The sequence below is a fragment of the Alternaria incomplexa genome (genome assembly GCF_024043165.1).
Source record: "Alternaria incomplexa strain BMP 0042 chromosome Unknown scaffold_4, whole genome shotgun sequence".
NCBI lineage: Eukaryota > Fungi > Ascomycota > Dothideomycetes > Pleosporales > Pleosporaceae > Alternaria > Alternaria incomplexa.
Window position 1 is genome coordinate 893,927 of NW_026249853.1, and position 23,404 is coordinate 917,330.

Below are 23,404 nucleotides of genomic sequence, written 5' to 3' on the forward strand. Positions count from 1 at the left end.
TCGGCGAAGCGAGAAGGGCATTGCTGGTAAGACTGTTGGAAAGGCACTACCCGAATCTGCGAACGGTGGGTCTTGAGATACCGTGTAAGATGTATAGTGAGGCCACCGTTCACGACTCTGCCGTCTCCTTGTTTTGCTCCATGCTCGAGAGCGGGCAGCTAGACACCATCCGATACTTCTACACGATAGGGTATCCAAGGTCTCTATTAGAATGGCTATTCTCTAAGGATGTAGCTTTAAAAGGGTTCGGAATTGTCAGGCGTGGCAGTATTTCGCTTCAGTTCACGTCAGGCAAGCTGCAACAAAACGCGCCAATTTTGATGCGGCCAAAGTTGGCACGAATGGTTAAAGTCCATTTTGGGCTTGGGGATCATCACGATGTTGGGGAACAGGTCGAAACTTTGAAGCCGCTGCATCATCCGTTAGTCGCGGTCCATGAGCCCATGTCCTCTACTTCAGATACATTTGAAGCGTGACCGGCCTGGGGATAGAGCGCGTTCTTAGAGTCACACGCAGGTAGCAGCATAGTACCATGGCTGCGACGTGTTCTAATATTTGTTCTGGAATTATCTAGGTTACAGTCATTGATCGGATGGCTCTATCCTCCAGTCAGTCCTACTGCAGCATTTAGTCAGGGGTGCGCCTATTGGCTGTGCCACGCTACTCACCTCACTCGGCGCCCACTCACCACTAGCCAAACAAATGTGTAAGAAATGTTTGGAAATATTGTCGCAACGTCGCGGTACTGCTTACAAGTATAGATGCCTTATTGGTGGTATACGTTGCGAGAACCGTGGTCAAAGTGTGCAACCATGGTACCGAAAGTCTGCCGCCTTCAGGCATCAAGATCACGTTTTCAGTTCCAGTATGTATACATTGCGCTTGCTTTCCCACTCTCATCTCATCTCTACAATTAACTTCCTGTTTCCAATCATACTCTACAATTAAACTATTGCAGCAACTACTGAAACTCAGACATCATGACTCTTACCATGATTCAATCCTCAACCGAGTTCGAAGCGGATCAGCTCTACAACGCCATTCACTACTCAGATTTCGCCTATGACTACACAACGAAGGTTTCAGCCTATTTGAAAGACTTTCCTGCTCTTCCCTCCGTTTCGACCACCGAATACTCCTACGCACCAACCTCAATACCTACTTGGTGGTCAGATTTCACGCACAATACACTTTTGTCAGACATGTCTTATCCAGTCTCACCAAGAGAGTTGAAATCTCTCATTGCAGCCGAATTACACCAAGGTCTTACGCAGTCAGCTATCCTCCAGCATTGGATGCAGAGATGTGGGAGCGAAATCCCGCTTGGCAGTGCCGCTGCAGCCGCAGCACTCCAAGACGCTATTATCGTGGCCTCTGATGCTGAGTGGTACGAGCACGATGACCATTTCATCACGGAACTCGGAATATCTGTTCTCAATCCGCGTTCCGTGCCACAGCCATTTACCTCATCACCATGGGGTATTCTCACCAGCATGGAGAACTACCACGTGCGCATCAAACCACACGCACATCTCACCAACAAAGACCTCTGCGAAGGGCACCCGGATGCCTTCCAGTTTGGCAGCACAACCTTTGTCAGCGTGAAAGAAGCGAAAGAAATGCTGCGCAGCGTTTTCACTCGCCGAGACATCTACGGTAATCTACGTCCAATCATCTTCGTCGGCCACGCCGTCTCGAATGACTACGAAGTCATAAAATCGCGCTTTGGTCTCGACCTTGAGGAACTCGGCACTATCGTCGCAACAATCGACACACAAGTGCTGGCCGTAGAACACGGCCTCGTAAACCCATCCCGCAAAATCCGCCTCGCACACCTCCTCTCCGAATACGACATCAAAGAACCATACCTTCACAACGCTGGTAACGACATCGTATGCACCATGATCGCCGCTTTCCTCATGCTTTGTCCTCCCACCGAAGCCCCGCTCAATAAGTTGCATTACGTAGACCTCAAAGCGCAACTCCACAACGCGGGCCAAACCGCCATCAAAGAAGGCCGCGGGTATGGCGTCACACGTTTCTGTGAGAAGTGTGATTCCCATCACCACACCGCACCGTACTGCCGCGTGAGTGTCTGGCACTGTGAACACTGCCAAAAAGACCCTCTGACACGACACATGGCGTATACCCATAATTCACAGAAATGCATTCATGTGGTCAAACAGGCTGCGCTGATAAAAAAACAGGGTAGCATGGGTTATGGACAGGGTGGGTCGAAGCGCTCGAGTAGTCCTAATGCTGTGCCGTGTGAGTTTTGTATTGAGAGTACGGATCCGAGGAGGTATTGCAATGAGAATGCTTATAGGCATAAGACGGGGGACTGTGCGTGGCGTAGATAGAAAATATGAGAAAATCAGATTAAGATATTTATAACGTGTGTCCTGATTGATGTCATTTGATGATATGAGGTGTGTAGGGTATGCAGGTTTGGGGTGATTTTGATCGCAGAGATCATCGTCTTCGTAGAAATCTCGGGTTGATCAAAAGTACATGTGTGGCCTAATTCGTCAGGTCGTCTTGTCGCTGCGATACCTGTCTTGTTGGGTGGAAAGGTGCAGCGTGCCTGCCTTGCAAGGTTAGCGATGTCGCACAGCGTTGAAGCGGTGACGTGAGAAGCAAACAAATATCCCTACGTCGCTGCCTACGCGCTTTTCTTCAAATCTGGCATGTACCTTCTGGATGTGACACCTTTCATCCCAATCACTTTTGCACACCTCCCGCTTTGCGTTCAGTCTTGTTCTCTTGCATCTTTGACGCACTACCGCTGCTTGCCGACAAGCTCCAGCATCTCTACACGCCTGTGTTACCTCATCGACCTGTCTCAGCGTTCACAGTCATGTCTCACCGCGCCTTTCATGAGATGCCCACCGAGCTGGTCGAGGCCGCCGCAGGCTATATGAACGATACAGACCTTCTGTCCTTTCGCTTGACATGTAGACATGCAGACGCGAAGACTCTACGCGTAGTCGGCAAGCGCTTCTTCACTACCCTCAAGACCACTCTGATGGCGTCCGATCTCGAAAAGCTCGACGGCGTCTCTCGAAGTGCGCGGCTAGCCGAATACGTTAGAGCCATTCGGATCCAGGACGACCAACAGAAGGCTGTATCTATGCCCTCGGGCGAGGGCATTCGTCTAGAGCCAGAAGAGCTAGCGAGATTGAGAACGAGGCACTGGATCTGGGCGTGCGAAGCAGTGGGCGTCCTTGAGGTAGACAAGACTGTCGTTGCCAAATTGAAGGCGATACTCGAGGAACGCCTTTTGTCTCTGGAAACCCTTGCTATTCACTATTATTACACCAGAGATGGGAAGGAAGATGCCGAAGCAACCGTTGCGCTCGCTCAAGAGCTCATTTTAGGTGGTAAACCGGCCACTACTTCATTTTCAGTCTACCTCAGTTTGCGAGGGCTTCCCTGCATGGGAGCCGTCTTGACGCTGTACCTTGATCGATCCGGACAAAGAGAAGGTTTAGATATCAGACTGCTTCAGAAGGTGGGATTGCAGCTGTCGTCCGGTGGACCTCCATCGGACCATCTGCTTACCACAGTTTCCCAGTGGGCGCAAAGGTTGGGAGATCTCCGACTGGAGTGCTCAGGACCGGGAGAAGCACTACTTGTCGACCTCGTGCATCAAGGAAGGTTCCTGCCCAAGCGGACGATCCTGCGGTTTTCGTCAAAGGCGTTTCGTCATGTTTGCAGGACATCCTGACGAGCATCGGTCTTACACGCATTTCCGTGGTCTCCGTGTCACGACCGGAAACTTCTTGCATGAGGCTTTGGACGAATACCCACAATGGCAGACTTGGCAAGTAGGCATTAGTCGCGATCCCTGGAGTGAGGACGGTGCAGATGTAGACACTTACGAAGTAGTAATGCGAGATGTCCCTGAGGGTTGCTTTGATCCTGCTCGGATCGATGGGGGGACTGGGCAACATGTTCCTTTCTACTACCTGAAGGGGTGAGGGACACTAGTATCCTAGTTGGCAACTCTTGTACTCTTAGCGCTATAAAGATTGTGGCGCTGTATGCGAGAGTTTACGCAGTAGGGTCGTAGGATAGCTGCATGTATTCTGATGGTGATTGAAACCAAGCGTCAGAAGACTAAGAGATCCTTGTCACTGTACCAGGCGCCCTGAATTGCAGCCCTTTTTCGTCTTAACCGAACGCAAGCGGGTAGCGGAATTTTGCACATGTCTCGATATATATAGCGTGCCGTTGACAAAGCTCCAATATGTCGGAAACTCTGATCAACCAGATCGACCATCCTCAACATACCGCTCCCACCCACCAATCATCCCACCTAAACACCGCCCATAATCCCCTCCATCCACGGATAAACCGTGCCATTCGCCTCCGGATATCCCATATGCAACCTCCCCTGCATAAACCGCATCTCCTTCGGACTCCCATACTCCGCCAGCAACATACTATCCTCCACGGGCATACACCCATCCAACACGCCATTCACAAGCAACAACCTACAGCTGCTCATACCCTGCCCTACAACAGCCACACCCTCTCCCTTCCCACTCACGAGCGAAAACTCGTCTTGGCACTTCTCTTTCATCTCGTCAAAGGACGAATAGCCGTATTTCTGGATATACGCTTCCTCGAGACCGAACGGGTATTCGTGTTTGGAAATCTGCGAGAGCCATTCCGAACCGATGTAGTGGTGGGTTCCGGCGCCGTGGCCGACGCTGCCGAGGAGTTGGGTGCGGTGTGTGTGCGCGAGGCGGATGGCGTAGTAGCCGCCGGCTGAGAGACCCCAGGCGATGACCTTCTTTTCGTTCAGATAAGGCGTTTCGCGGATCCAGTCTAGGATGCTGGTGAAGAGCCGGTCCGGCGAGAGCGGGTCGCGCTTGTTGGCGGGGCAGTCGACGGTTGTGCCGGGTATGTCGCAGATCACGGTTGCCCAGCCGCGGTTTAGGTGCTCTTGTGTGCGTTCCGTGTTGTCGGGGCGGTGGCCGTCTAGGCCGGTGATGAGGAGGACGGTGGGGAAGGGGCCGGAGCCGGTGGGTTTGCGGATGTAGAGGGGGATGGAGGGGCCGTCACCGTTGGAGGCTTGTTTGTGGGGTATTTCGACTTCTTCGAGGGGGATGTCCCATAGTTGCGCGCCGCGGAAGTAGACTCCCTTTTGCTCTTCGAAGACCTTCTTCTTGAGCTCGGTGCCGATGTAGGGGAATCGTGCTAATCTGTATACGGCGTTTGCGTTTAGGTATAGTTGCCTCGTTGCCTCTTTGTCCTTGCCTTCCATTTCTTTGGCTTCTTTCGCCAGGCGTTGTGCGGTTGGCAAAAATGCATTTGTGTATGCATCGTCGTAAGGATCGTTGATGTTGTTGTCGATGAGATGCTTGAAGATTGGTTCGAAATCTTCAAACTTGCCATCGTGGAAAGGGTAAACGCCTTTGGTGCAGGGAAATTTCCATCGTTGTTCCCAGAGTTTCTGAATGCTGCCGCGATGTCCGTATTCCTTGGTGAAGAGGTCGCCCAGGATCCAGTTTCCGTTAGGCATGATAGAAACAATTTGTTCGAGGTAATATGTAACAGTATCTTGAAGGTAGGCTGCTGACTATTTGCATGTCGTCGTCGCGCATACAAGCGTTGTATATACTACCGTTTCGGGATCGGCGGGATCGGCGGGGCCGGCTCGCCAGTTGCTTCAGGCCCGTCCGGACGGACCCCCGCAAAATGAACTACGGCTTCCCGTAGTCTGCATCAACTAAACGTACGTTAAACTTCCGATGAAGCTGACGTTGATGTACATGGATGGTGCGACAAAGTGGCAAGACCCTGGATGCAGGTACGAGGATATGAATTATTGCCCGGGAAACTCTTCTACCTCTTCCTCCTCCGCTCTACGCTTCACGTACTCTCTGAGGACATGCACCAATCTCGTCCTACCGTCTTGCCTCTCAAACACCTGTGCGTGGTCTGCAGTAGGCCACCAAATCGTCTCTGTACCGTGACCTCTCCACTCGGAGTCCTTCCAGGTCCTGTCCTCGCCCTTGAGGTCAGCACCATTAAGGTACTTCCCGATGGTCTCGGTGTCAACTATCAAATCCCTGCCTCCGAGGCTGACAGTCACGTCCCGGTCTTTGAGGTCCTCCTTCCACAGTATGTTCTGTGCCCAGAAGAATTGGCGCGCCAGGGTCTGCGCAACCATCATATCGGTAGAAGCGAAGTAATAGAGTTGGTGCTCGTTTGCGCCTTTCGGTCGACGCGCGGTAAAATTGTACGCCACGTCGGGAAGATGTAACAGGAATGTAACAGGGTCGATGAAGACCATCGGGCCGATTTTGGCAGCGGTGATGGGGTCCCGAAGAAGGTGAGTAGAGATGACGGAGCCGTAAGAGTGACTTGCGAGTACGACTTTGTCGAAAGCATGGCGTTCCAGGATCATGTTGATCTGGCGACAAATGTCGTCTTTGTCTGGAATCGCCCCAGTGATGCGGAAGCTGACAGGCATGATTTCCACAGCAAGAATACCAACCTGACCATCTTGTACCGCAAGCGGATCGTGCTTGTTTATCTCGTTCAAGAACTCGACGTATGGGTGCAGGCCGATGCCGATGCCGTGTATGAAGAGAATGGGTAGTCGCGTCTTCGAGGTGTGTGGTCGGTACCAGTAACTCAGATCAGGCGCAGATGAGATGTTGCGCGTAGTGAAATTGGCGAGCCGCGGTGGGAAGATGGCCAGCGAGGAGCGAAGGTGGGTGCGGAAGAGCATGAAGCCGTAGTAGCGCAGACGAGCGGCGGTAAGGGTATCGACTAGCATCACGATCTGTCGCCGTCAGTATCACATATAATGTCGAGACCAGCAGACATACCATATACCACAGAAACGGCCGATGGGCCATGTTGACTTGGTCGATAGTCAGGCGCAAGCTCTTTGCGCTGCCCATACCAGGCGCCAGCTTCCTCCCAAGCATCGTCTCTATGCCATCCGCGTACTCGTTCAGTTCGTCATCTTCAGCGTTGGTTTCTTCCGGGTGCGCCTGCCGCCTCTTCCTCCGCTCCTCGTCGCTCTCCGTGCCGCGGTTCAGCAGCGCCCACGCGAAGAACTCGCGCACATTCTCGCGTCGTATCTCGCCCGGTCTCGCGCCCAGAAACCACCTGCTGATGTAGTACTCGGGGTGAGGGATCTTATCCCAGCATCGCCAGAAAAGCTCCTTCCTCTCCTCCTTCTCGAGGGGCGGCGGGTGTTGCGCAGAGGCTTGAAGCGCGCGCTTGCGGGGCAGGTAGACAAGCAGCCAGAAGGCAGTCTCGATGATGCTCCACGTGAGGAGGAAGCGACGGAAGGCCGAGTGCGGGGGCTCTGCGATGCTGAAGGAGACCCAGAAGATGCTGAAGGGCGTGATAGCGCGGAATCCGAGGATGCACGTCCTGATGAGCAGGTACTTGGGGAGCGTGTTTTCGATCATGGCGACTGTGCGACAGGATATTAGCTATCAGGAATTCAACCGCACCCCATCGAAAGGCATGGCGGGGGGATTATCGTTATCATGGTCGAAGTTGTTGACGGCTACACGGCAGGGTTGCTGCTTACAGCCCGCCGATGACGCAGCTGCCTGCTGCTCTGGCTTAGTCAGCCGCGCATCACACTTCTCGCAACCAACACCGTATTCGGCAGAGTGTACATTCATCCTATATTGTTTGCATCTATGCTAGACCCAAGGTATCTTCAAGGCGTTTTCAGCCGTCATCTGAACTTCCAAAAGCAACTAGTCACCTCCCGGCCTGTTCAAAGCGCCGCCAATCTAACGCCGAAACACCTGTGCAGTCCTTCTGCGATCTCAACCTTGGTTGTATCCTCCGTGCCCTCCACGTGGAGGGTATCCACCACGACCACGACCGAACGAAACGTTGCCATAGCCGCCTTGGCCGAGATGTCCGCCAAAACCCCTGACTGAAGGGTGTCCTCCCGGGCCTGGCGGGGCGGAGCCATGTCCACCAGCAGAGTCGAAGTACTGTCGGAGACCGTCATAGTTCATGGTAGGACCAGATGGACGAGTGGAACCACGACGTGACATGGAACGACCCCAGTTGGAGTAGAACCCCCCACGAGGCGGATTCTTGGTCTTTGGTTTCTTGAGGGCCCGAGCAATAGCGTCCTTCTCGCGCCGGATGAGGGCCTTCTTGTTGGCTACACAGATGCAATGCTCGGTGACGTGTTCCTTGCCTGGCTCGATATTGCACTTGTTCTCCTCGCACTCATCACAACGAAGGTCTGTGGCGGTGCAATCTGGCTTCATGTGGCCAATAGTGCCGCACTTGAAGCAGTACTTCTCAACGCCACCGAGGCTATCATCGAAGTTCGCCACACTATGGCGCTCCAGATCCTCGGCCACTTGCTTCATACTCTTGTGTGCGAACTTCTTGCACTTGTGTCCGCCCAGAACGATTTGGAATGCGGAGATCAAGGTGCGAGCGGCGTCGTTTGCCGCCGTGTGGGAATCACGATGCTCGAAGGAGAGCTCTTCGACCATGCGCCTGAGACCAACCTGCTCGTTCCTCGGCATCATCCAGTAACCTTTGTCACGAACCAGCAGCTGGGTGTCGATGTAGCGGACCACGGTACCGATTGGCTCCATGTCGAAAGCAATAGCCTTGGACTTGAGGTTATTCAGATCGTGTCCGACGTCGTGGCCGAGAACGACGATGGGGAAGTTACCCTTGAGGTCGGGGAAGTAACCCTTGAGGCGGGGGACGTCACTGATAGGTTGTACAAAGAGGTCGGTCAGGATCTGACGCGCCTCGGCGAAGGTGACGAACCGGCCTTGACCGAAGCGGTTGCCTTCGACTCCCCGCGATGCCGGATTCTGGTTCGGGAGATGGGACGTCTCGATGGTGCGTAGGAGGTAGAAGCGGACTTTCTTCATCAGGTTCTCCCCATGATCACCGAAGTCTCCAGTGGCCACGATGGGCAATACATCCTGACGACCGAAGGTAGCGATACCGACCTCGGTGGTCTCGTCGGTATTGTTCGACCAGTGCTCACAGTCAATACAGATGACGATGACATGGTTGGCGAGGTCGTCGGCCTCGTCGGGGATGTTCTTGACGCGCCTGCCGCCGACGCAGTGCTCCCACACTTCAAGGTCGCTTGCTTCTTTGAAGCGGGCCTCGAGCGCGATGATCCTGGGGTCTCGAGTATCAGGTGTATCAGTTATACTGACTGCGTTGAAGCTGGCTGCGAGCGCGGCGACCGCGGCGACCGCGGGATCTTGAGCATCAGGTTGAGTACTTGCGGGTTGGGCCGCGGTGACGGGGACCGGTCCACTTTGGGAGTTCTGGGACATAGCGGTGTCGCTTAAGAGAGGTAGAGTACTGGGATGTGGTGAGTATCCCATGGCGGTGGGCGAGTCCGCTGTCTGCAGAGGTACGGAGTCAGTATATGTGTCATATGTACTTCGTACAGTCAGAACTTACCTTACGTAGTATGTCGTGCGAGTGAGCGATCTCAAGTCGACGATGTCGTTCGGGTTGAATGTAGTCGCGGGTTCTAGTTGCGAAAAGACAAGTAGAGAGTGCGGCGGAGACCAGAGGGGTAGGTACGAGAAACGCCGAATGTATAGGTGTGAACGGTCACTAGGCCAAGGTGAGCACGTATTTCATTGAGCTGATCAGTGAGCGTGAGCGATCTTGAGCCTTGGCCCGCCCCCGCCGCGCAAACAGGGTCGTCGTGGAGGGGCGGTGGTGAAAGTGAAAGAGGAGGGAAATCTTGGAGGAAAGTTGTTGAGGATATGCTCGCAATCTATAGAAGGCAATGCTGTCGGCAATGGCTGCATATTTATACAGTATGGCCTCAGTTCGCATGAAGTAGCGGATCATGGTTTCAATATCAATCTCCCATGGCTCAATCTCCCATGGCTATGTCCACTAGAGCGGATTAAGAGACTTAGTCTACAAAAAAGCTATCCAGGGTACGACAGCCACGGTCGCTAAATCAGCCAATCTCGTGCTTCCTATAGCTACGCCTACACACCGATATGTCTTCTCTACGAGCTAAGATTCGCGGTATTGCACCGCTTCGATATCCCACGCCAATCGCACGTGACAACGTCGTATCGCAAACTCTTTTGCTGACGATACTTCTCTTTTGCGAGAGGACCTGATTGCATGGGTACATATGGATTTCGGAAGTTGTGAGTCGCTCGTTGCGATGGGTCATTAACGTCATATCGCAATGTTGAAAAAGACGGTCATTTGCACGATTTTTACATCATTTTTGCATTTTTGGACCACCTGTAGATGATTCTATCGCTACTTGGAACAACATCGGCCATCCTCAAAAACGCCCAGGCAAATTTCAGAAGGTCGAAGTACGAGGTATCCTACACACAGTGTGGAGATACGCCAAGAAATGCGGTCGTCACAGGGTGCCATACCTTCTCAGTCTGACACACTACTTACACATCTAGAACTCTGCAATATCAAGCGCAGCCACCGCGTTAGCGACTTTCTCGATCGAGGAGACCTCAGGTCCTTTCATAGCATACGAGATGCAACGCTCAGTCATATGAGTGCCCTTGGCCTGCTTGCGCTTGTCTGACTGGGAAGAGGCGCAGTGGTTACATTTGACCTTTGCGTAGCAAAGCTTGCCTTGATAATTCCTCTTGGTATGGCCATACTTGCCACAGCGGAGACAAAAGAGGTCACTGCCCCAGCCCCACGCTTGCTGCTGACTAAGCACTTCGATGGTATCGACAACCTCTTGTAGATGGCCACCGTCTTCGGTCTTGAACTCGGAGGGAAGCACCATCTGGACAGCAGCAATGAGCGTCATAGCGGCGTCGTTGCTAGCGGTATGAGCATTCCGATAAGCAAAGCCGCACATGCCGACGAGGGTACTAAGCCCGATCTTGTTGCCGCCCCATGAATCGTAGCCGCACTCCTTGGCTAGATACTGGGTGTCGATGATCTTGACAACAGTACCCAGAGCCATGGCGTTGAAGCCCAGCGTTGAGTTCAACATAGACATATCGCCTGAAAGAGCATGGCCCATGACGACAACAGGACAGAAGCCCTTCGAAGCATCTGTGTCATCGACGGGCCACTGGAACATTGCGGTAAGCATTTCCTTGGCCTCGGACTTGGTCAGGAAACGGGTGCTACCGAAGCGGTTGCTGCGTTACAGTTAGCCGAAGTCCTTTGCAATAGGAAGAAAGAAATGGTACTTACGCTTCAGGATCTCCAGGACACCACTTCAAGTTCAACAAGTGCGCATTTTCGAGAATACGCGCATGGTAGAAGTACACCTGCTTCAGCAGGTCCTCACCATGCATACCCGGACCTGCCAGTGCGCGCATGTCGCGAGAGTCAAACGTGGACGCGCCGATCTCGGTCAGCGCGCTCTGCTTGCACTCCCAGTTCTCAGTGTCAAAGTTGACGACGATCATGTTCTTGGCGGAGGGGGGCACGCCGTCGAGGCTTGAGAGGCCGAGGCAGTGCGCGAGGACTGCGCGGCTGGATTTGGTGGCGAGGGCAAGCTCGAGCTGCGCATTTGTGGAGAGAGGAGGAGGGGAGGAGGAGTCGTTGGAGTCGCGGCTGGGGGAGCGGGAATAGCTTGAGTCGGACATCTTTGTCGATCTCAAGAACAAGTCATGTCAGTCAGTCTTGTTTATTAAACCGGGCTTCAAAGACTTACAGGTATGATCTGGTAGGAAAAAGGGGTGGTCGACTGCTCAGTCTCGCTGATGAACTTCTCTGAAAGTTGAGACTTTTTCTCAACAGTAATTCGTTTCTCTTCGGCAGATTCCCTACGTATTTATAAAGGCTTAGTGCTGGGAGTAGGCTCGTGCTGTATCACGATAGTCTAGCACACTGCCAAGGGTGAATGTGATGCAGGGGGGCTGCCTGGGTACTGTGACGTAAAAGAAGGGCGGTGGTTTTGACCGAAATAGTGAAGAGAAGGCTCCAGAGTTCTGAGTAGGCTGAAACGTCTGTCTAGATGTTGGCATGAAAATGGAGTTGGTGGATGTGCTGTGTGGAAGTGTTGCATAACTGAGTGTGGACTCCAAATTTTAAGAATCAGATAAGATGGTGGTAGCGAGAACTTTCAACTTCGGTTATGCAAATATATAACTAGAGCACGAATAAGAGACCAACCAGATGTCTGATAATTGTCTACTCAGAACGTAGCTCACATTAAATCCTTCTATGGTCGCCATTCGCCGGTACCACTATTCTACGCAGTGAGAGGCGAGCCAGTCAAGACTTCAGCAATCCAAATCACCATCTTTAAGAAGGTATATATAGGATCGAAAAGCAAAGCCATGGCAACAATCGACATTTCCAAGTCCTTACGGTTTTTTGTGATGTTTTCGCGCCGGTGGCCAAGCACCTTAACCCAATACATCAACACTTCTTTGTTCAGCGTGTTTTTCGTCCCACAGTGCTAACGCAAGCTCCTTTGTGCGAAACATATGTTTATTAGCACAGACGAATCCTCATTAAATGCACGGAATTTTCATCATATGTCTGATCGATGCGAATCTTAATTATAATCAACTGAGCGGCGCAGACGAACGAATACGCGGCATGATGAGCAACACTGCCGGAGTCGAAATGACTGAGTTCCATGTCATACTCAAAAATCATATTAAAGATCTACGTTATTTTTTGTCCGCGGCTTTGAAAAGCGTAGCACCAGTCGCGAAGTCTGCTTGTGAGCCTAGGTTCACGATACAGTTGTGCGCCACCTGCCGGCGGCTGTCCACCCCTGGCCTAAAATTGCTACTACTGGTTTGATATATGTTTGGGCAGTGTAAGATGGAGATGCATGCTCCATGAGTAGACCCGTGCCAGCATATAACCGAAAGCCGATACAAGTCGTATGGAGATGTCATCTGTGGGAATGCAAGCGTCAGATGAGGGATGAGGTTTTTTGGGTGATGTCATGGGACCAGCCGCACATGGCGGGCCGTGCGCGTATCGCTGTTCCTGCCCCGTCACTGGACGCATCACCACTGTACCTTCATTCCTAGACTTGCGTGTTTCAACATTGTCTTCTAATGTCTACGACAACGACTTTGACACTTTACTCTTATGCAGCATTTCCTCTATATCGTTCTATTGTACCTTGATTGAAGATCGGCGGCTCTCCACAAGCTTCCCCGCATTCCACCTGCAGCGAGTCAGGCCAACTCCACGTGTTCGCAGCAAAGGTTGCGAAGTACCTCGCGCATGGATTCCTCGTCTCCTCTCTCTCGCATCGATACACTAGTATCAGATATGCCGTTGGAGAAAGACAGTAATACCGACATCGTTCTACGCGACAGACTGAGTGCGCTGCCCGATGAGCTGCTGCTCCACATCTTCGAGGCGGTTGGTTGCCTCTCCAGACGCGACCTCTGCAACGTATCGCGCGTCAACAAACGATGCCACCGCCTCAGTGACGCCGTCTTATATAAGAGCATTCTGTTCGAAACTCCAGAGCTGCACCTCACATTCAGCGAGTCATTAAGCCGTCGCCCGCGCCGTGGCTCAGCCATCCATGAAATCAAGCTGGCTTATCCGTCTTCAGAGCTGTCGCAGCTGGCGCTCGATGCACCTGTCGCCGGTTCATACCTGGATCCCAAGCGATCAGATAGCCTCTCACGGACGCTATCGATCATGTCAAATTTGGAGAAGCTCGACATTTCCGTCCCAGACGTGCTCCTACACGGTATCGGTACCTTGTTCAACGGACCCTTCGATCTCGCATGCTTGAAGTCCTGCTCACTATTCTACCAATGCGCTAATGATGCTTACTGGGACCTCCGCGAGAACATACATATCTTCGCCCATCCTACGCTGGAAACCTTGACGATCCGCAGAGCTAAGCTAGACGAGAAGGGCTTCGATCACATCGAGCGGCCGCACATGACAGCGCTCAAACAACTTCACTTGATCGAATGCGATATTAACGACGACTCGCTTGGGGATCTCCTCGAATTGCCCGAGGCGCTGGAGGAGTTTGTCATGACGCAAACAGAAGAACCGGAGCCAGAACTGGAAGAAAGCTCTGATAACGTTGGGGACTATATCCTGGCTGCTCAGTCGCAAGCGGAGTTCTTGAAGAGCATAACGATCGATCACCCAACACTTACCGGGCGCAAGGTGCTACGTATGCGCGAGTTCGCAGCGCTCAAGACATTGCGCCTGAACTGGGATTACCAGCTGTTTGGAAAGTCATCTAAGAAACCGCGTCTCCATTCCGTTGGTCTCCCGCCTGTTATGGACACACTCGAGTTTTTCAATGAACTAGGAAGCGACGCCGAGGTCACAGACCTTCTACTGGCTACCATCGAGCAGAAGGATATCGTTGCTAGGAATTGGAAAACTTTGGTTGTGGTTGAGGGCGAAGACGGAGTATCGAGGGGAATCAAGAACGCGTGCAAGACAGCCGGGCTACAGTTGGACATCATTGGGGCTATGGACGAGGATACCGAATCAGAAAATGAATCAGAGAACGAATCAGGAAACGAATCAGAAAATGAATCGGAAAGCGGATCGCAAGGCAAATTCTGGGCAAAACCAGATGCCAGGACCCAGATATCGGAAAGCGAATCGGAGAGCGAATCGGAGGGCGAGGCAGGCTATAGGGTGCAGAGGGACATTGAGTCAGATAACGATGAGAGCATTTCAGGTCCTCGTCGTTTTATGTGAAGGGCAACACTTGCTCGTCTAGCGGAGCTTACATAACGTGTTGCGAACCTGATTAGACTACACTGGCGACGTCTTAGAGCTTGGAAATGCATATAGACTTGGCTTCATGCGCCATATTATACCAGCCCATTACTGCAATACCAGCGTGTACCTCCCTTTCATAACGATCTTCACTCTCCGGCCATTACCCGGATTTCTACTCGCCTTCCCAAGCGCTCCCCTTTTCTTCGAGCGCCTCTTGGCTTGCCTTTTGTCCTCCGCGTTATCTTCATCAACCTGGTTCCTTCGTCGTCTGCTATCTCTCCAGCCCTCTACGTACAGCCAGATCTGTCGTAATACACAAATGAACACCATTACGATATGTTCCGCTTTAAGCTTGACATGTGCGGCGGGGATGTAGGAGATGTTTGGCCGAGGAATAGAGCCGAGTAGGGTTACTGGTAGAGATGCTATGCGCGCGAGCGCGGTAGTGGTGCTGTTCATCATTGTGCGGGTTCGGCGGGTTGCGGCATACGGTGGGTATAGCAGGAGTAGATTTGGGTTTGGCGTAGTATATGTGTAGTCGTCAACACGTCTCAGAAATTTACACAGTTCCGCATCATAGCAAGGCGTGGAGGTATTCAATGCATCTTCAAGTATCCACGTACATCCAGTAAGGCTTTGAAGCACGCCAGGGCTATCTATGTCACATTCCTCCATAGCTCGTGATAACAGCCAGGCGAACTCAATCACTCAACAACACTTCAACCGTGGAAGCCCATCATACCTCCTCGTCCCCGCGCTCCACCACCACGACCTCGACCACGACCTCGACCACCGCGGTAGCCGCCACGTCCATGACCTCGGCCTTGACCTTGTGGAGCAGGCCGGTAGCTATTGACCCTGTTCCGCATCTTGCGGATGCTGTAATTGACGTCCTCAAGCCGAATCACAAAGTCACCCGCCATGACCACCGAAGCAGGAATATCTTCAAGCACATCATTAGCACCGCAATCCTCTTTCAAGTTTCGAAGCCATCTTACCCGCATCCTCGGTATTGCCAGGAACTTCATTCCGCTCTTTCATGTGCTTGATAACGAACGCGATGGCCTCCAATTTGAAACCAGTGCGTGTCATATCCGCCAGACGGCTGAGCGCGGAGATGAGTGCTAGACCCCAGTTGTGGCAGTCTGGATCGGGGAGGTACTGGACTGGGAACGGGGTAGCCATGGAGCGGAATTCCCAAGCGGCACCCGCGGACGCCAGAAGGCGGGTGATTGTGGCCTTGGTGTCTGGGGGGAGGGTGGTGAAGTCGTGGAATGTGGGGCTGTTGTCGATGAAGTAGTCCTCGGCTTCGTCCTCGGCTTCGTCATCCGCTGCGTTGGTGTGGTCTTCGGGGTCGGCCATCTGAGCGTCCTCCATCGCGTTTTCGGTCTCGTTGGCGGATATGGTGTTGCCGGTGATGGGGTCCACGGTGATGGGTACAGGGGCGTTGCTGGCGTCGATGAGATCCATGGTGACGGTCCTTGAGGTGTTGATGTGTCTTGGGTAGTACAATTGATTGATACGAGCTTAATTGTTATCAAGATAGCTTGTATCGATTGTCAAGCGGGGGTGTAGGATTGATCGAGGTACAGTAGTCGTGGACGATATATATATATATAGACTGGCAAGGCGCTAATCAAGAAGTCGCAGTGAAGGAGCCTTGATGGTGTGTATTAAGACTAGGGATACGCGAATCGCAAAGCCGTGGTGACGGACTCGCTCACTGCGAAAGCGAGACAGAGTTGTAGTCTCCCCATTGTTACTCCTATTATGGAGAGAATATTCGCTCGTCAAGCTCATGTGGATAGCTCTGTCGTTATAGCTGCCTGGAATCTGTCGTTTGCCCTTGAATCATTCCGGTGGTCGTTATTACGTTATAAGGTCTCCTGACGTCTTCATTTGAACAATGCTTGCATGCGCGCAAACGCTGTCTTTTTTTCTTGTTGCGGTTCTTCCATCGCAAAACCTCCAGCTCCATTGTTTCCGTGATTATTCACGATCGCGTTCGCGGGTAGTTCGATAGGATCGCTATTGTCAACGGTTGGCTATGGGAAATCAGCTTCTCTATCCCCAACGCAATGCTTCGCTTCAATAATGGCACTCACTGCTGCCATATACCCATCAATCTGCTGCGGCTGAGCAGATTCAGGTCTCCCTTCTCCTTGCAACTCCTGCGGTCCATTGTGTTTGCACTGGTCTCCATGCAGCTCCGTCGGTACATGCGCTTGTCCTGCATACGGTGGTAGCACGCTTCCGTTGCTTGGGGCGCCCGGTGGTGCAGTATACTGAACCCCGACATACGGCGCGTTCTGTTCCTGCATCCTGCGCATAGCCCTTTCGCGCCTCCGCTGTTTACTACAAATCTTCATAAAAACGACTGTGCAGAAGATGCCTGTAACAAACATAATAACAAGAATTATGACCGCTACAGTGCCTTGCAGCGAAAGATTGGTGTTGCGACGTTGGATGGGCGCCATGATGTCTGATTGTTATTCGGGATTGGAGATGCGGTTTTCGAGTATGAGGGACGCGAGGGGATCAAACTCGCGAAATGTCATTACGCCCGGGAGGCCTTAGGTGTACTTAAACCCATAGCAAGGATGCAACAGGTCGCCTGAAACTCATGCACGCCTAGGCACAAATCTCGTGCACCGCCATGGACGTGATGGCGGCGCAGCGCTGTTGGGGGCCAAAACGGGTACGCGAGGCTGATCACTCGATGCTGCCAAGTCAAATTCTCCGAGACCGGCAGTTACGGCATATCTCTATCCAGAAAGACGGGGCTTGATATTGAAGGATACGAGAAGACGGTAGATCGAATGAGGTCTTACACTTGGTGATAGTACTGAAAAGTGTCCTGCTGTAGAGCCAGTCCTTGTTCTTGTGTAGCATGTATGACGTTGTTCAGGCCGAACACCGCCTCCTCCTGATGGCCCTCTAAACCGCTCTCTAGAACCGCTCAGAGAAGACGAAAGAGAATGTCCAGCTTGATGCTTATCTATCGGATCTTGAGGTTGTCGAGAGCTTGGTAGGGCTCCCGCGCTTGAGCCTTGTGGCGCTTGCATTAGCGTCGATTCAGTCGGTAGATGACGCGCATTTGGATCCAAGACGAGATGACGTGTGACATCTGACCAGCGCGAAGAATTCAGTGAGCTTGGGAATCGAACATTGCAAACTCTGGATCTCTTCTGTCGAACGATATTCGCTATGCTGCAGCAAGGGTGAGGTGTGTCTTGATCGCCAAGCTCGGCTGTGTCTCCCCTCGACCCATGGTTTTCGCGACTACGCGCCGACTCTGCCACAACACCCCACGCACTTCTGCCTGTGCGCCCGCCTATCCTACAATCAACCTACCACACCACGCCGTGTCATCTCAAACGCACACGTCTCTAATAGGAGATAATCGTGCGACACACTACAACAGTCTCGACATACAGTCTGAGTATGCACTCGCCGCATAGACACATACGAAGACGTCAATACTACAAGAATCAAAATGGATGAAGACCTCCGTCTCCTCGAGGTATGCAACGGCGCGAGAGTAGACATTTGTGCGACGTCGCTAACGGGAATGCGACTTGCAGCAGGAATACTGCCCCACGATAGACCCCACTCTTCTTTACACGATATACTCGGATTTCGCAGGAGAACCGAACGCAATCGATCTTACTAGACAACTACTCGAACCCCTGAAGTTGACGGCCGACGCCGAAGCCCTCGATTTTGACCCCTCTGGCAGCAGCGGAGGCGCAGTTCAAGGCAGCCCAGACAAACACAGTACCGATGTCGACTCCAATGCTGATTCGTGGACGACGCAAACGGTAGCGACGGACCACTCGACGCTCTCGAACGAGTTCTCTACACTCAGTGTCAACGGACGGTCGGGGGGCTCAGAAGGGTCCCTGGAGGATGGGTACTACAAGGACATTGAGCAGTCGGACGTCTCCACAAAAGAGCTGTTGCTTGCCGAAACTTTCCCAGGTCTGCGGCTCGCGCAAGTCACGTACACGCTGAAGAAGTGCGGATACGATTATGATAAAGCGACGGATGAACTGTTGAACCAAGTCTTCTTCGATGACAGTAGGAAAAGCCCTACTGGAGAAGGGCCAGTCGCGAAGGGTATTGATGCATTCTCAGAAGACCATCTCGTACCGCAAAAGGGCAAGAAAGCTAAGAGCAAGAAGAAGCAGAGACTTTCCTTGGAGGCGGGTACTAGCTACCTCGTCGAATCGGATGCGCCAACCAATCGCTGGCAAAACACGAGTCGAGATGTAGACTTTATAACGTCGCGTACAGGCCTTCCAGCGAAGACGGTGTCGTCGCTTTACCACGCGAATGGAACGTCCGTTTCGGCGACTGTGCTGGCCATTGTAAAGAAAGATATCGCAGCGCACAAGAAAGAGGGTGAACCAGATGCTGCACTGGTACAGGATGCGATCACACTAAATGAGGGCTTTCCATCTATGGATCTGGAGCACGCCCTTGCCATAGTGCGACTTACTGCTCCTTCGACGATAAAAGCCCAGGAGTTAGCGAAATCCCTTACCCAACAACCTGCTAGCGAGACAGGTGGAAAGGGTGGTATCAAGCTCGACTTACGGTATGCTCCTGTCGATCTATCTGACCCTTCCGAAGCTACGAGACTCCCTACTTTGACTCCTTCTGTTCGACCGCGCGACGCAATGTCCACAGCTGCTGCACGAAACGACGCATTCGGGAAAGCATCAGGTGCCTACCGCAAGGGCAAGTCGACGCCACTCATGAGGCAAGCAGCCGCGTACTATGCACAAGAAGGTCGCGACCTCAACGCCAATCTGAAAGCGATGAACGCAGCCGAAGCCGACGCATTCGTTTCCACGCAATCTGGTCCAACATACCTCGATCTCCATGGCGTTACTGTCGCCGACGCAACGAGAATCGCCAAACAACGAACACAAGCTTGGTGGAACGGTCTGGGCGAGCGCAGAGTACCCGAGTGGAGCGGTGCTGGTCGCAGAGGTGGTGGCGAGGCATACAGGATCATCACAGGTTTGGGCCGACACAGCGAGGGCGGAAGGGGAAAGCTGGGACCTGCAGTCTTGAAGACGTTAGTCAACGAAGGATGGAAAGTAGAAGCAGAGCCTGGTGAGCTGTATGTCACAGGGCTGGCAAGGAGGAGATAGTGAGCTTCGATGTTTAGGCAAGATCTTGGGGTATATCAGGGATGTATGGCGCACAGGATGTTGGAGCATGTACAGCGACAGTGCCATTATGGAACGTATCACAGAGAAGAGATGCGATTGGATATCATCAAACACGGATCCAAGACATCCTGCCCTAAGTGTTCGCTCTTTCCGTCTTTCAGAGCCAAGGCTAGCGGCGCGCTAAGGTTTTAAGCTTCTCTGGACCCCACCCACCATCCATGGCCCCCATCTTAATCACTCACCCTCAATCCAGGTTCACTCACGAAACCTCCGGGACCTGTCAAAGGCGCTCTCGTACATCCACTGTTCCAGTCGTAAGGCTGCACTCACGATCTGCCTTAGTTTCGAAACCAAAACACGCGTACTTAGCCGACACTTAACGCGCCAAGCTGTCGTTTCACGGGTGCTGCGACGGAACCAGCGACACCATCACTCGGAAGACGCGTCGACGATTGACAAAGAATAGAAATCTGGATATCATATGCTGTCACGTCTATTACGGCTCACTGACAGCGCGAGGAAGGCATCGCGATATGATTTGAATTAGGAATTTACAAGGTCAAGCGCTTCCCCAGCGATTGCACGCGACGCCAAGGTACACTTCGTGCCTAAGCTACGAGTCGTCCACCGAACAAGCAATTATGTTTTGCGTATAGCATGCGGAACCAGCTACACGACCAGTGTTTCGCCTCCGCCCGTTGCAGTACCAAACGACACATGCCCGCGCAACAGCACAACAGCCTAAAGGCATGTGCGTCTTCGCGCACGCTATGCTACAGCGTAGCTACCATGACGATCGACAAAACGTTCGAAGAAAAGGCTAGAACGCATGCACCGTTTGATACGGGACATGCTCCACCCCATCGGGCCGTTCCCCATGGAGGGCATGATATATAGAGAAGGTCTTTCCATGCAGTATTACTATTCATCAGTTCGATACTCATCCAGCTTACTCAGTCTTCTTCTCTACTTCTATTCAATCATTCTTCCTTGTATATATCGCTGCTAGTCGGCTTTTATCTTTACACGTTCTCTACTTACATCACTGCCGGGCAGCTGATCTTTAATCCTCCTACACATCCTTTCTATCCGCCAACATGAAGTTCGACTCCTCCATCCTTATCGCCTCCTTGGCGGCGACCGCTGTTGCGGCTCCGGCTCAGGAACCTTGCGATCACACTGCTATGGCTAAGCGATGGGTTGACACTACTGGTGGCCAGAGGATGCCTGCACACTACGTCGCTACTGTCCGCAAGCTCTCTTCCGAGAAGGTTAAGAACAAGCGTACACTTGACGCGCTCCTCGGTGGCCTTGGCGGTGGAGCGGCAGGTGCAGGTGCCGGAGCAGGAGGCCTTGGTGCCCTTGGTGGACTCGGTGCTCTGGGAGGTGGTGCCGGTGGTGCTGGAGGCCTGAGTGCTTTGGCTGGTGGTGCTGGAGGTCTCGGCGCTCTCACTGGTGCTGGAGCTGGTGGCGCAGGAGCTGGAGCTGGAGCCGGCGGTCTCGGTGCCCTTGGTGGACTTGGTGCTCTAGGAGGTGGTGCAGGTGGCGCAGGAGGTGCAGGAGGTCTCGCTGCCCTTTTCCCTGGTCTCGCCAAGCGTCAACTTGATCAGCTCCTCGCTGGTTTGACTGGCGGTGCAGGTGGCGCAGGCGGCGCAAAGGGTGCGGCGGGTGCCGCTGGCGGTGCTGGTGGTATCGGCGACCTTCTCAGCGGTCTCGGTATCGGTGGTGGAGCTGCTGGCGGAAAGGCGGGCGGTGCCGCTGCTACTACCCCCAAGGCACCTGCGACTAGTGCTGCCGCCAGCGCTGCGAAGGGCCAGAAGGGTGCCGGAGCTGCTGGTGCTGCTGGTGCTGCTGGTGCTGGTACTCTTACCGTAAGTACTCTCTCGTCTTGGACTACATTCCCGAAGCTGACTTAATCCAGGGCGCTGCAAACAACGGCACTGCTGCGGCAGGAGGCGCTACCGCCGCTGGTACTGGCAAGGCTGGCAAGGGAGCTGGCAACTTGAACGGAGCTGCTGGTGCCGGAGCAAATGCCAACGGTGCCACTGGCACTGGAGCTACTGCCAACGGAGCCACTGGAACTGGAGCTACTGGTACTGGAGCGACTGGTACTGGAGCGACTGGTACTGGCGCTAGCAAAGGAGCTGGTAATGGAGCAGCTGGTGCTGGAGCCACTGCCAACGGCGCTACTGGTACTGGAGCAACTGGTGCTGGAGCTGGCAGGGGACAAGGCAATGGAGCTGCCAACGGTCAACAGGGAGCCGGTAAGTGATATCAAGCAACAAGGTTCCAATTGTAGACACTGACATACATCAGGCGCAGGCCGTGGTCAACAAGGTGCCGGAGCCGCCACTCCCCCAACTCCTCCTACCGCTGGTGGCGCGGGTACTGGAGCAGCTGGAGCTACTCCCCCCACTCCTCCCACTGCCGGTGGTGCCGCCCCTGGTCCTAACGGAGCGACTCCTCCCGCACCTCTCACTTCTGGTGGCATTGCCGCTCCCCCTGCTCCCCCTGCCAATGGAGCCACTCCTCCTACTCCTCCCACTGCTGGCGGCGCGGGAACCGGAGCAACTCCTCCTACTCCCCCTACCGCTGGTGGCGCAGGCATCGGAGCTACTCCTCCCACTCCTCCCACTGCCGGTGGCGCTGCTCCCGCTGCCGGTGCCAACGGTCCTCTTGCCGGTGGAAACAGCCCCACTGCTGGTGGCGCCGCAGGAGCTGGCCTTACCGGAACTGGAGCTACAGGTGCCGGTGCCGCAGGCTCAGCCGGTTCAGCTACCGGAGCTGGTGCAGCAACTGGAAACGGTGCCTCTGGCGCTCTTACTGGCGCTACTGGTGCTACTGGTGCTACTGGTTCTTCCGGCTCTACCGGTGCTTCTACCGGTGCGTCTGGATCTACTAGCACATCTGGCACCAAGGGCACAGGTGCAAACAGCGCTTCTAACGGCGCCTCCGCCGCATCTGCATCTGGCAACGGAAAGGCCTCAGGTGGCAAGGGCGCTTCGTCTGGCAACGCCGACTCTGCTCTCGCTGACTCTCAGGAGGAGGACTAGATCGCTCCAGCGACTATCTAGCACATGCAAGAAAGCAATGGTGTAGGGATGAATGAATAAGTAGATGGTTTGTCGGTATGGCAAGCCTGGACTGGATGTGTAATGATAGGGACGAGATTGAATTTGGATTTAGATGTGGACATGACTGGGATTAGGACTTGGAGACTCACGATCATTTATCGGATAATAAAATTTATTTCACGCGAACGTATGTGTTCTTAGCGGATGATTTGATAGCAATCTTTGATCATCGTTTTAGTCTTTCGATGGTGATCAAGACGGTGAGCAGTTAACGTTGAGGTCTTTTGCCTTCTCACTTACTCTAGACATCTGCTGCCTTCGAAGTGCGAGATTCCACAGCCCATAGTAAGTAGAGCGGACAATTGGCAGACTTTGTTACCAGCACTAGGACAAATCACAGGCACCACGATAGATTCTCGTGCAATTCTAAAAGATATCGGATTGCGCAAACTAACT

The 23,404-nt window shown here is 53.2% G+C and overlaps 9 protein-coding genes across 9 annotated transcripts; 4 read left to right on the forward strand and 5 right to left on the reverse strand.

The window, feature by feature from the left end:
* Positions 1 to 980: 980 nt before the first annotated feature.
* Positions 981 to 3,727, forward strand: J4E90_003495 (uncharacterized protein; the record flags this gene model as incomplete). Its single annotated transcript, XM_051433064.1, has 2 exons — positions 981 to 2,043; positions 2,967 to 3,727. The coding sequence occupies 2 exons, from the start codon at positions 981 to 983 to the stop codon at positions 3,725 to 3,727; spliced, it is 1,824 nt and encodes a 607-aa protein (XP_051292962.1).
* Positions 3,728 to 4,318: 591 nt separating this feature from the next.
* J4E90_003496 (uncharacterized protein) lies at positions 4,319 to 5,530 on the reverse strand (the record flags this gene model as incomplete). Its single annotated transcript, XM_051433065.1, has 1 exon — positions 4,319 to 5,530. The coding sequence occupies one exon, from the start codon at positions 5,528 to 5,530 to the stop codon at positions 4,319 to 4,321; it is 1,212 nt and encodes a 403-aa protein (XP_051292963.1).
* A 303-nt stretch (positions 5,531 to 5,833) lies between these two features.
* J4E90_003497 (uncharacterized protein) lies at positions 5,834 to 7,439 on the reverse strand (the record flags this gene model as incomplete). Its single annotated transcript, XM_051433066.1, has 2 exons — positions 5,834 to 6,799; positions 6,846 to 7,439. The coding sequence occupies 2 exons, from the start codon at positions 7,437 to 7,439 to the stop codon at positions 5,834 to 5,836; spliced, it is 1,560 nt and encodes a 519-aa protein (XP_051292964.1).
* Positions 7,440 to 7,811: 372 nt separating this feature from the next.
* Positions 7,812 to 9,317, reverse strand: J4E90_003498 (uncharacterized protein; the record flags this gene model as incomplete). The annotated part of the gene is made up of 1 exon (XM_051433067.1): positions 7,812 to 9,317. The coding sequence occupies one exon, from the start codon at positions 9,315 to 9,317 to the stop codon at positions 7,812 to 7,814; it is 1,506 nt and encodes a 501-aa protein (XP_051292965.1).
* Positions 9,318 to 10,435: 1,118 nt separating this feature from the next.
* On the reverse strand, positions 10,436 to 11,597 carry J4E90_003499 (uncharacterized protein; the record flags this gene model as incomplete). Its single annotated transcript, XM_051433068.1, has 2 exons — positions 10,436 to 11,144; positions 11,200 to 11,597. The coding sequence occupies 2 exons, from the start codon at positions 11,595 to 11,597 to the stop codon at positions 10,436 to 10,438; spliced, it is 1,107 nt and encodes a 368-aa protein (XP_051292966.1).
* A 1,654-nt stretch (positions 11,598 to 13,251) lies between these two features.
* On the forward strand, positions 13,252 to 14,667 carry J4E90_003500 (uncharacterized protein; the record flags this gene model as incomplete). The annotated part of the gene is made up of 1 exon (XM_051433069.1): positions 13,252 to 14,667. One exon carries the CDS (start codon positions 13,252 to 13,254, stop codon positions 14,665 to 14,667), a length of 1,416 nt encoding a protein of 471 aa, XP_051292967.1.
* Positions 14,668 to 15,648: 981 nt separating this feature from the next.
* J4E90_003501 (uncharacterized protein) lies at positions 15,649 to 16,161 on the reverse strand (the record flags this gene model as incomplete). The annotated part of the gene is made up of 1 exon (XM_051433070.1): positions 15,649 to 16,161. One exon carries the CDS (start codon positions 16,159 to 16,161, stop codon positions 15,649 to 15,651), a length of 513 nt encoding a protein of 170 aa, XP_051292968.1.
* Positions 16,162 to 18,187: 2,026 nt separating this feature from the next.
* Positions 18,188 to 19,853, forward strand: J4E90_003502 (uncharacterized protein; the record flags this gene model as incomplete). The annotated part of the gene is made up of 2 exons (XM_051433071.1): positions 18,188 to 18,214; positions 18,276 to 19,853. 2 exons carry the CDS (start codon positions 18,188 to 18,190, stop codon positions 19,851 to 19,853), a joined length of 1,605 nt encoding a protein of 534 aa, XP_051292969.1.
* Positions 19,854 to 20,971: 1,118 nt separating this feature from the next.
* Positions 20,972 to 22,927, forward strand: J4E90_003503 (uncharacterized protein; the record flags this gene model as incomplete). Its single annotated transcript, XM_051433072.1, has 3 exons — positions 20,972 to 21,745; positions 21,796 to 22,138; positions 22,197 to 22,927. 3 exons carry the CDS (start codon positions 20,972 to 20,974, stop codon positions 22,925 to 22,927), a joined length of 1,848 nt encoding a protein of 615 aa, XP_051292970.1.
* Positions 22,928 to 23,404: the final 477 nt, after the last annotated feature.